The sequence below is a fragment of the Oryza glaberrima genome, chromosome 5 (genome assembly GCF_000147395.1).
Source record: "Oryza glaberrima chromosome 5, OglaRS2, whole genome shotgun sequence".
Taxonomy (NCBI): Eukaryota; Viridiplantae; Streptophyta; class Magnoliopsida; order Poales; family Poaceae; genus Oryza; species Oryza glaberrima.
In genome coordinates, this window is record NC_068330.1 from 17,216,513 (window position 1) to 17,228,232 (window position 11,720).

The 11,720-nt window shown below is 52.5% G+C and overlaps 1 protein-coding gene across 2 annotated transcripts; it reads left to right on the forward strand.

Moving 5' to 3' along the window:
- Positions 1-2,669: 2,669 nt before the first annotated feature.
- On the forward strand, positions 2,670-5,001 carry LOC127774932 (LRR receptor-like serine/threonine-protein kinase ERECTA). 2 transcript variants are annotated; one of them, XM_052301221.1, is made up of 2 exons: positions 2,670-3,298; positions 3,402-5,001. In XM_052301221.1, exon 2 carries the CDS (start codon positions 3,436-3,438, stop codon positions 4,618-4,620), a length of 1,185 nt encoding a protein of 394 aa, XP_052157181.1. In that variant the 5' UTR covers positions 2,670-3,298; positions 3,402-3,435; the 3' UTR covers positions 4,621-5,001. The 2 variants fall into 2 exon arrangements, with proteins under 2 accessions (XP_052157181.1, XP_052157182.1); XM_052301222.1 differs by having other exon boundaries at positions 2,670-3,182.
- Positions 5,002-11,720: the final 6,719 nt, after the last annotated feature.

Consider the following 11,720-nt stretch of genomic DNA (forward strand, 5'->3'; position numbering starts at 1 on the left):
ACTTATGATATCTTAAAGTTTGTTAGAGATAAGAGTCATGTCCGATATGGACATATCTTGTTATAATGATTACAATGATATAATTATACCGTAGATTGGATTGATAAATTATTAGATAAAACTATTTATAACTTGGTAAATAAGTATGTATACATGCATATAAGAGGTAGTGAGAGAGCGCTGTTAGAGAGACGTCCGATTTTAGTGCATCTATCGGACGTCCGATGCGTAGGCGTCCCCGGGGAAAAGGCTAGGGAAAATGGTAGTATGATCAAGTATATAGGAACTACGTAGAACCTTCTGAATGGAATGAAGTACTAGCACTAGATTCTAAGCACAATTGTGCAAAGGCTAAATGGCTAATGCACGACTGTTACAAAATGTTTATGTGTGCCCAGTTGCCAGCCTGGCGACATGCTTGAGAACCCACCTTTTAGTTAGACTAACCGAACGTCAATTTAAGTATATAGTCATCTCTTGCCTTCTAAGGTTTAGGCACCATTATTGTGTCTCCCTTAAGCCCTCGCTTGTTCGGCTCATGATGGAAATGGAATTGAAATTGACGCTCCTAATTTCCTATATGAGGTTTCTGATTAATTAAGTTCAGACATCATGCAACCAGACAGCCGTGCAAACTTAATTAGCACCACGGCTATCGTCCCAATCCATCCGATTATTAATTAATTAATTAATTAATGAACGTAACGAGCAGCTACATTTTCTTATTATTCTCGCTGGGCCTAATCACTCTCTGTAGTACTCCCTCCAGTTTCATTTTAATTGACGTTTTGGACAATAACATAGTCTATAAAATATATTTTTGACCTTATTTTTCTATTATAATATATACAATAAATAAATGCATGCTTACTTTTATTATAGTGATTTGAATAATAAATCTATATATGTTGTTCTAGTATCTTTAAACTAAATATTTTAAAAGTTATTGATGGTCAAAGTTATAAAGTTTGACTTCAACCTTATCCAAAACGTCAATTATTACTACCTCCGTTTTTTAATAGATGACGCCGTTGACTTTTTCTCGCATGTTTGACCATTCGTCTTATTCAAAAATTTTATGCAAATGTATAAGATATAAATCACACTTAAAATACTATGAGTGATAAAACAACTCATAACAAAATAAATTATAATTACATAAATTTTTTAAATAAGACGAATGGTTAAAAATATGAGAAAAAATTAACGGCGTCATCTATTATAAAACGGAGGGGTATATAACAGGAGGGAGTATACTTACTTCAAAGTCAAACCGCGGGTATTATTACATTTATGTCCACCTCCATGCGTGGACGCATTTCAAGAAATGTAATTACAGTGATTCTCTGCGAGCGTTTGGTACTTAAGCTAAGCTGACCGAGTTCGTGCTAGCGTGTGCGCGGCGAGCGGCCTCATCGTGGCCGGAAAAACAACTCGTCGCACGAAGCAGCGACCGGACACCGTGCTGCTCACAAGCCGGCAATGCCCCAACACGCCCACTTGTTTCTTACCGTTGGCTTCGAGGCCCCACGGTCTGACAAGTCCTCCACATTCTGTCCAGGTCAATCAGTCCAACTGTTTATCCAACAAGACAATAATAATGGAACTATGGAAGATGAAATTTTGATCTTTTTTAGATGGGTGAAAAATGATCCAGACCACCAACCAAAGTCCAAACTACTTCAGGCTCTAGAAAAAAGAGAACCACTGTAACACCAAAAGCCACTTTCCTTTTTGCTTGCTCGGCGACTCACCGCCGCTGACAGGTGGGCCTGGTGATTCGGTGCCAGTCTCCTCGTCCATGTTTGCCACTTTCGCCGACGTGGGTGGGTGGGCCTTTGGGTGAAGTTGAAGGAAGCACAAACAGAGCCGACGATACGGACTGTAACTTTTTCGCATGTGCTTCCCGCGAATTATTCAGGATCTCTCTCTGTCATCCGGTCGAAAGCGACCTCCCATGTCATACTGTCTCCGGATAAACTGCCCATGTTTATCACAGAGGATACCGAACGGATTGCGTAGTTTTCTCGCCATGAACCCGTGCAGGTAGATTCAGTTGCTCGCGCTCGATGGTTTGTACGAGCCAATACTCGTCCCCTATCCGTTGTACTGCCACCGTTGCATACGCTACAAAACGCCGTGCGTCCCATCAGCTGCTGTTGCGTATCCTACTCTCGTTTCGTCACGGAGTGGGTAAAAGGACTAAATTAACAGCAAGGTAATCCAGGATTACGCGAGTTCCATACCGCATCAGTGCCCTTTTTTACCTAGTAGGCGGAGCACCCACCACGCTGGCCGATGTGGGCTGTGCAGCTAACCATGTCACCAGGTCACTAGCCCGTTACGCCCGCGTCGTGTTCCGGCCCACCTTACGCCTCCCGGTAGATCCACGAGCCCCACACGGGCGGATCCACTGTCACACGGGCCCAACGGTTCGCTGGCCCCACTGGCAGCCTAACGATGGTTTCTCGGTTTTACATGGGGGGAAAGCCGGTGGCTCGGCACCCGAGGTCAGTGGAATTGATGGCGCCCAACTGCCACGTGAGACCGTGACCCCACATGTCATCCTCCCGTAGGACGGCCTCGGACCCACACCGAGCCTCAGGGACGAACTAGCCGTTTGCGGGTCGGCACTAAAAAAATCGGAGACCCATCGGTTCAACGGGAGGGATGCGCGAGCGCCGCCAATGAGGCGAGGGGAGGGTGGCCGCGTCGTGCTTCAGTAGTAGTGGGGGCAGTGGGCGAGTTCTTGCTGCGAGTTCGTCGCGAGAGAGGAAGCAGCAGAGAGAGAGAGCAAAAGCAGCGAGAGGTTGTGGGGAGAGAGAGGAGCGAATTGATTAGTGTCGCCACATCGTCTCCACCACCACCACCTCCGTCCTTCCTCGCCAAGCCACCATCATTGCGCCACCGCCGCAAGATCTGAGCTCGACTCCTCCTCTCCTCGCCCCCGCACGGGCGCACGACGCTAGCTTCTTAAGTATTTTTCTTCTTCCCGCGCAGCGCGCGGCGGCTGGCTGGCTAGCTAGCTTCTCGGCAAAGGCTTGTTGCGGTTGCGGTTGCAGTACAGGGGCGTGTGTGCGCGCGAGCGGCGGTGGTACGGTGCCCGCACCCACCCACCACCACCCCCGCCATTAAAGGCGCTCACGCACCGCCTCCAGCTTCTTCGTCCACGAGAAAGCGAGGTGATCAGAGAGAGAGAGAGAGAGAGAGAGTGAAGCGGAGCTCACTTCCTCCCCTCACGGGAGCAGCCAACGCCCAGCGCCGCCACCACCCACGCCGTTCGCGCGCTTTAAAGAAGGCGCGCCACCTTCGCATAAGCTTAAAAGATTCCCCACACCACCTCCTCTCACCTCGCGCCACGAGCGTTGATCGGTGCTTTTCATTGTTCTTCCTTGCTGCAGAAGAGACAGAGAGAGGGAGAGGCAGAGGACGAGGATGATGGCGGTGCTCGCGCGGCTGGGCGTCATTGTGGTGTTGTGGGCGGTGGTGGCGGAGGGGATTCTTGACCCCGTCGACTTCCTGGCGCTGCAGGCGGTGCGGCGGTCGCTCGACGATATGCCTGGCTCGTCGTTCTTCGAAGCGTGGGACTTCACGGCCGACCCGTGCGGGTTCCCCGGGGTGTTCTGCGACGGCAACAAGGTGTCGGCGCTGGCGCTCGGCGACCCGAGGGCGGGGTCGCCGGGGCTGTCCGGGCGGCTCGACCAGGCGCTGGGGCGGCTGTCCGCGCTCACCGAGCTGTCGCTCGTGCCCGGGCGCGTCGAAGGCGAGCTCCCGGAGTCGCTCAGCTCGTGCCGGAACCTCCGATTCTTGGCCGTCAGCAAGAACCTCATCTCCGGCCAGATACCGGACGGCCTCGGCGGGCTGTCCAACCTCCGGACGCTCGACGTCAGCTTCAACCAAATCTCCGGCACCATCCCGGCGTCGATCGCCACGCTGCCGTCGATCACCAACCTCATCCTCTGCCACAACCATCTCACCGGCGGCATCCCGTCGTTCCCGGACTCGTCGCCGCTCATCCGGCTCGACCTCAAGCACAACGACCTCTCCGGCGGCGTGCCGAACCTGCCGAGCACGCTCCAGTACCTCTCGCTCTCGGCGAACCGGCTCACCGGCACCGTCGACTCCGTGCTCCCCCGGCTCACTCGGCTCAACTACCTCGACCTCAGCATGAACCAGCTCGACGGCCCAATCCCGGCGTCCGTCTTCACATTGCCGCTGTCCGTGCTCCAGCTGCAGCGCAACTTCTTCTCCGGCCTCCTCCAGCCGGCGAACGACGTGACGATCCAGGTGGTGGACCTGAGCTACAACCGCTTCTGGGGCCCCGTGTCGCCGCTCCTCGCCGGCGTCGGGCAGCTGTACCTGAACAACAACCGGTTCACCGGCGAGGTGCCGGCGCGGTTGGTGCAGGAGCTGGTCGGCTCCGGCGGGCTCCAGGTGCTGTACCTGCAGCACAACTTCCTCACCGGCATCGAGATTTCGCCGGCGTCGTCGCTCCCCTCCAGCGTCTCGCTCTGCCTCATGTACAACTGCATGGTGCCGCCGGTGTACGCGCCGTGCCCGCTCAAGGCCGGCTCGACGAACACCCGGCCGGCCGACCAGTGCCCGGAGTGGAGGGGCTAATCAAAGCTGGCAACACAACGCCGACGCCATTGCCGGATCGCCTCGGATCGTCCAAGCTCAAGAAAACCGGAAAAGAATGGAGGAGATTGCAAATGGCGGTCTCCGATTCTTTGATTAATTTGTCCAGTTACTAGCGTTCCAATGTGGATTACTATTCTTTTTGGTTGGGGGGAGATGGATGGAGATAGTCACAGACAAGAAGTAAGTTCCTTAATAATCTTGGGTTTATAGGCGTAATTTCTTTCTCCTTTTTTTGTGTTTAGGTGGTGTATGTTCTTTTGTGTCCCCTGCTGTATAGTTGCGTGAGTAGTAAAACATTGGCTCTTGATGTTATGTGAGGTGGCGACGATCGATTGATGTATCTGATGATGATCATGATGATGGTGGTGTTAGAAATCTGTGATGTTATTTATATATCGCATTGCCATTGGGCAAGCATAGTATCACAAGCATTCGCTGTGCTTCATTTTAGTTACAGTTACTCGTCACAGTTCATTCTTGTCAGAGAAACAATGGCTATATTATGGATGAGCATATTTTTATGATTATTTCAGGGGGAAAAAAAAGCATAACGGTAGATGATGAATAACACGCTTGTAGAATGATTGCTCAGGGCGCAATCACAAAAACAGAAGCAAAGCCAAGAATTAGCAATGCAACTCCCCACACTGAACAATCATTACGTAAAGCAGAGAACTAACTAATCAATCTATCTGCTGGCCTTCTGAAGTCTGAACAATCATCCTATCTGCATTTGCAAGACTGGCAGGACCAGAGTACTTGCATACAACCGATCATTAGGCCATGTTGTTCCTTCTTGATTGGAGTTCTTTTTTTTTAACAACTACTCTACGTGATATGATTTCCATGCAGCTGATCCTTCGTATGTCCTTCACATTCTCTCATTCGTCCTCCTCCTCCCCTGTTCATCTCCCTGTCCTAACCCTGGCTTAAAACCCTCTCGCGTGTACAGTACTCGTCTTGCACAGTGAAACATAACTCTCGTCTCGCCTTAATTTCGCTGTCAGTACGCGATACGAGCGATCCTTGTGCGTGCGTCCTTGCGTACTCGGTTTGTGGCGAGTTGGTAGCGCTGGTTTTTAATGGAGCTGCAACCGCACGCAACAGTTGGAAAAATCGCGCGAGATCAGCAAATTCGCGACGCAGAGGGGGAGGACGTCGCACGGCGAGGCGGAAGCCGTCCTCTGCTCGGCTTCCGGTGGTTTCGAGTTGGAGACAAGCGGGTTGTTCACTTTGTTGCAAAAATCATATTTTGATGTTATCGAATTTCGATAACGTTGAATGTATCTAGTTTACGATTTTATCAAAGTTTGATAGTGTTTTCGTGAGTTTTTTTTTGTCGGAATTGTAAGATCATGTTTTGCCACGTGTACCGGCCGGGCTGTCGGTGTAACTCGTACGCGATACGTATCCCCTCGAGGCCTTGAAGGCTTGGATGGTACACGTACTGGTACGTACGAGAAATAAAAGGGCTCATCGTGACACGGGCGCGATGGTAAAGTCTCTCTCTCTCTCTCTCTCTTCATTAGCCGTGGTGCGGCGAGCGTGACTGCGCGATGGCCATTTAATTCTCTGTTTCACTTTCTTTTTTTCCTCTCTTCTTTTCACATCGTCATGTTTCATGTTAGTGATGCTTTCTTTACCTTGCCACCCCAACACGCATGTAACGAATGACTACTCGGCCGGAGTACTCGCTATAAACTGTAAAGAGGTGATAACAACTCAACATGATCCAAAGCACTCTTCTTCCCCTACATCCTGTGGGGGCCCCGTTTCACCGCCATGTGGGCCATGGCACATGCAAAGCGGATAATTGTACATGTTTGGCAGCGGCATGTCAGTTTGTCCCCACATGACAGTGACGCAGCACGGCGAAAGGCGGTGAGTGTCGCTGCAATTAGCTTGGGCAAAAATGTGGTACTACTACTACAAACTGCCATCGAGATCATTCATCACGCCGCCCCGACGAGCGAGCGAGCGACCTTACCTCGGCTTTCCTCTTTTCTGCCTGTGAAGTGCGTGGTTGTTCCGAAAGCGTGACGCCCACTGGTCTTTCCATTCCTGGCTCTTTTGAGTTTTGACTGTTTGTTCGGTTTCTAGCTTTGCAAATTGCAATCCCTTCTTCCGCGCCAGTGACTGAGAGACAGAATAATAATACAGCCAGCTGCTTACTGTATAGATTTTTATAGCCTATCTCTCAGCTCACTTATACAGTGGTTAACTCTTCACTATAAATATATGGTCCACATGTCTGTCTCATAGATTTTCTTGGTTATAGTGTCTAAGCCGGCTGTAAACTTACAGCCGGCTTCTCATCTATCTCCTCTCCTTTCTCATCCACCTCAACATTCAAACCCTGTTTAGATGGGACTAAAACTTTTTAGTCCCTATCACATCAGATGTTTGGACACTAATTATAAATATTAAGCGTAGACTATTAATAAAACCCATTCTATAACCCTGGACTAATTCGCGAGACGAATCTATTGAGCCTAATTAATCCATGATTAGCCTATGTGATGCTATAGTAAACATGCGCTAATTATGAATTAATTAGGCTTAAAAAATTTATCACGCGAATTAGCTCTCATTTATGTAATTAGTTTTATAAGTAGCCTATGTTTAATACTCTAAATTCGCCCGATATAATAGGGACTAAAGTTTAGTCCTGCATCCAAACACCATATCAGTCTTCTTATATCCCTCTATTATACTCGCTGACGGATGATAGAATTTTAGAATTGAGCGGTATGTGCAAAAGCAGGTTTTGTCGTCGGAGAAGAGGACGTGGCTGTGGCTCATGTGAAAAGAAAGGCAATTTGGCTGGTAGCTTTTGCTTTGTACGGAGTAGTACTACTAGACTTCTAGAGCTGAACTAGCAGTAATAGTTTCCAAACCTCAGTAGTCTGTTGATCCGTCGGCCATGGCCTACCGATCGCATGGGCAAGGCCCAAGCCCAGCACCCGCTATCCAGGTTCTTTCTGGCGCACCCACCGATCCAATCGAGAGGCCTCCGTATAGGAATAAGTTCACTTTGGGTCCCTCTATTTGTCGCTCAGTCTGATTTTCGTCACTTGATCGCAAAACCGGGTACGATAGGTCCCTCAACTTACGAAACCGTTTAAATAGAATCCATCGGCAGTATTTAACCTGGTTTTGGCTGAGGTGGCCCCTACGTGGCTAATTTGACTTGGCCTTCATCTCACGTGGCATTGATGTGGCGCTTAGATGGCAAATTGAACCGAAAAATAATAAAACCTATGGGACCCATATGTCAGTTTCACACACACAATAATAAAAAAAATGGTGGGGCCCACATGGACCCCACCTGTCATCATCACTACCATCTCTCTATCCCCTCTCTCTCCATCATCTCTCCTTCCTCTTATCTCTATCCCCCTCTCTCTCCCCTGACAATGGTGAGCGGCGGGGGGCGGTGCAGAGGGGCGGCGAGCGGCGGGTGGAGCGGAGGGGTGGCGGGTGGAGCACGACGACGACCACTGCGGTGTCTCCGAAGATAACGATGACGACGACGACGACGCTCTGCCCAGAATTCGCGTCCGTCCTGTCCTCGCCCGTCCGCGCTGCTCGTCATGAGCTTGCAGGTAGGGGTGTCCATGGCCGCACGGAGGGTGCCCGCGCTGCTGAAGAGCCACGTCGGCGACGAGATCTCCTACCACAGTGGCGCCGTGCTCCGGGGCGACATTCTCGTCACCGTCGTGTGGTACGGGAAGTTCAAGCTGGCACAGAAGGCCATCGTCGTTAACTTCCTCCTCTCCCTCACGGCCACGCCGCCGCCTCCGAACGCGACGACGCCCTCCGCCGAGAAGTTGTGGAGCACCATCGCCGCCGTGGTTCTTGCGAGTGGTTCTCGCGCGCGCCGACCGATGGGAGGGAGGGAGAGGAGTGGGGGTCGGCAGTCGGCGGGAGTCGGCGGTGCGCGGGAGGAGGTCACTGGCGAGCATGGGCTCCACGCCGTCGGCCGCTTCGCCCGCGATGCCCAGCAGAATAGCGCCGCCCCTCCTCGCCCGGTTGCCGAGCGCCGCCTCCCTCCTCGCCCGGCCGCTGTGCCGCTCCGCCCACCGCCTCCCTCCTCGCCCGGCTGCCGCGAGCGGCCCCTCCTCTCGCCCGGCCACCGCCGCCGCCTCTCTCCTCGCCCGGCCGCTGCGTGCCGCTCCGCCCACCGCCCCCCTCTGCGCTGCCACTCGCCGTTTTGTAAGGGAGAGATAGGGGGATAGAGATAAGAGGGGGCTGACATGTGGGACCACATGGGCCCCACCTTTTCTTATTATTTTTGTGTAGCTGACATGTGGGTCCCATGTCTTATTATTATTTTCCCGGGATCCAATTGCCACGTAAGCACCACATCAATACCATGTGGGATAAGGACCTAGTCAAAGGGAGCCACGTCTTTCAAAACCGAGCATAATACTGCCGAGGGATATCTTTTGCACGGTTTTGTAAGTTAGGGGACCCGTCATACCCGGTTTTGCGACCGAGGGACGAAAATCGGACTGGGCGACAAATAGAGGGACCCAATGTGAACTTATTCCCTCCGTATAAGGCCTCGGAGCTGACAGGCCGAACAGCCCAACCCACCATTCTTCGCGCGACCCGTGAGGGAATAAGTCCACTTTGACTCCCTTAAAAGTGACTCGAATCTAATCCGTAACCCTCAACCGCAAAACCGGATAAGATGACTCCCTGAATTATTGAAACCAGCACAATTTGACTCCCTCAGCGGTTTTGGAGGGCGGTTTTGCTGATGTGGCAATGTTGACCTAGTCTTCGTCCCACGTGGAGCTTACGTGGCATTAGACTTAAAAAATATATCTATGGGACCCGCATGTCATCCCCTCTCTCTCTCTTCTTCTTTCTCCTTTCTCTCTCTTTCTCTCCCCTTTTCTTTTCACATTCTCTCTCGTGTCGCAATCAATGGGCAGGGGCGGCGACAGCGGCAACGGCGGCGGCGGCGGGCGGGCGAGCGCTGGAGTGTGCGGCATGGAAGCTGCCCCCTGTGACGGTGGGGTGCGCGGGGAGGCGTGTGACGAAGGGGAGGAGGCCGTGGCGGCGGAGGGCGAGGCGGCGGGCTCGACGAAGTAGGACTTGAGGAGGCGCGAGCACCGGGTCACGCACAAAGATGAGCACCCTGACGGCGGCGACGATGTAGCCGACATATATATGGCAAAAGTATTTGCGGTTAGTTTTGGTTCTCATCGGCGAGCGTGGTTGCCATCGCTGGGTGTCATGAACAACATGTCACCATCGATGATGGCTGGACCTCGTGTTTGCTCTGTTGTGTCGTACGTCTCAAGTGAATAGTTTCTAGGTTTTTGTCCCTCGCCTTCCTCTCTATGGCACTGAGTTCGTTGAGCTCCCATGTGAGCGAGTGTCCGAGCGAGCATCGGTGGCAGGCTGGTAGCAGCCACAGCCAGCAGGCGCACAACTTGAGGTCGACCTCGCCGTCGGGGGTCGTGCTGCTCGACGCATCACTGTTAGAGTACGCAGCTCGGCCCATCAACCATGGGCCACCTAGGTCATATTGGGCCTGCTCCACCACAGGTTCAACCGGAGCCACAACTTTAGGTCCTGGGCCTACACAACCCAAAAGACTAGTCTGATGGGTAAGGACCGCCCCCACCTTTTAAGTCGTGTTCCCCCACCCTCAATTACCGATGTGGGGCTAAACCCAACAATCTCCCCCATCACATCAACCCATGTGACCCCGAAGACTTGTCCTGAGCCTACACAACCCAAAAGACTAGTCTGATGGGTGAGGACCGCCCCCACCTTTTAAGTCGTGTTCCCCCACCATCAATTACCAATGTGGGGCTAAACCCAACAATCTCCCCCGTCACATCAACCCATGTGACCCCGAAGACTTGTTACCTGGCCTCAGGCCCAACAATCTCCCCCGTCACATCAACCAACAATCTCCCCCGTCACATCAACCCATGTGACATCGAAGACTTGTTACCTGGCCTCTCCACCATATGACCCATGGAAATTGTTCCGGGTTTCAAACCTTGGGCTCTGATACCACTTGTTAGAGTACGTAGTCCGACCCATCAACTATGGGCCACCCAGGTCACATTGGGCCTGCTCCACCACAGGCCCAACCGGAGCCACAACTTTAGGTCCTGAGCCTACACAACCCAAAAGACTAGTCTGATGGGTGAGGACCGTCCCCACCTTTTAAGTCGTGCTCCCCCACCATCAATTACCGATGTGGGACTAAACCCAACAATCACCACCCGACTCGACCAACTCCATCGCCGTTGACTCGTCTTCCGGTTCGCCCTCCATCACCTCTCCTTGTCTTCCCCGCCGCCTTCCTCGGTACGTTACTCTGTCGTGTGCACGTCAGGCTCGTAGCTCGAGCTCGAGTAGTTTTGCCGGTCCCCATCTCACCGCCGCCTTCCTCCCTTTCCACGGACGGGCAGCTGACATCGAGCTCGATGGGGTTCACCGGCCGCGCCGCTGCCGTCGGGAGCTCAAGTTTGACTCGTGAGCTAGTTGTTGTCGAGGTGGAGCAAGCTGAGCTTCCGCATTGCGCCGATCTGGGAAGGTATCTCGCCAGAGAGCTGCACGTAGCCGCCGCCGCTTCAGCTCCCGCCGGCCGCCACCACTCTGGCCCCCGCCTGCCGCCGCTCCAGCCCATGCTCCCCGCGGTCGGCCGAAGGGGAGAGAAGAGAAAGAGAAAGAAAGAGAGAAGGGACGAAGAGAGGAGGAAGAAGAAAGAGAGAGAGGTCAGTGGGCCCCACATTTTTTTATGTGTGTGAATAACAAACGGGTCCCACGTATACTTTTTAATTCAAATGCCACATAAGCGCCACGTCAATCACACAGATTAGGTCAACACCGCCACGTCAACACCATGTCAGTGAAACCACCCTCCAAAACCACCCAGAGAGTCAAATTGCACCGGTTTCAATAGTTCGGGGGTCGAGATATCCGGTTTTGCGGTTTAGGATCATGGATTAGATTCGGGTCACTTTTAAGGGAGTCAAAGTGGACTTATTCCACCCGTGAGGCCGTGACGCTACTGCGCGGCCCGACAGCGGCGCCGCCCCGGATTC

What these genes read in the sequence shown, in the direction of transcription:
- LOC127774932 (XM_052301221.1), top strand. Translation starts at nt 3,436, where the DNA reads ATGATGGCGGTGCTCGCGCGGCTGGGCGTCATTGTGGTGTTGTGGGCG.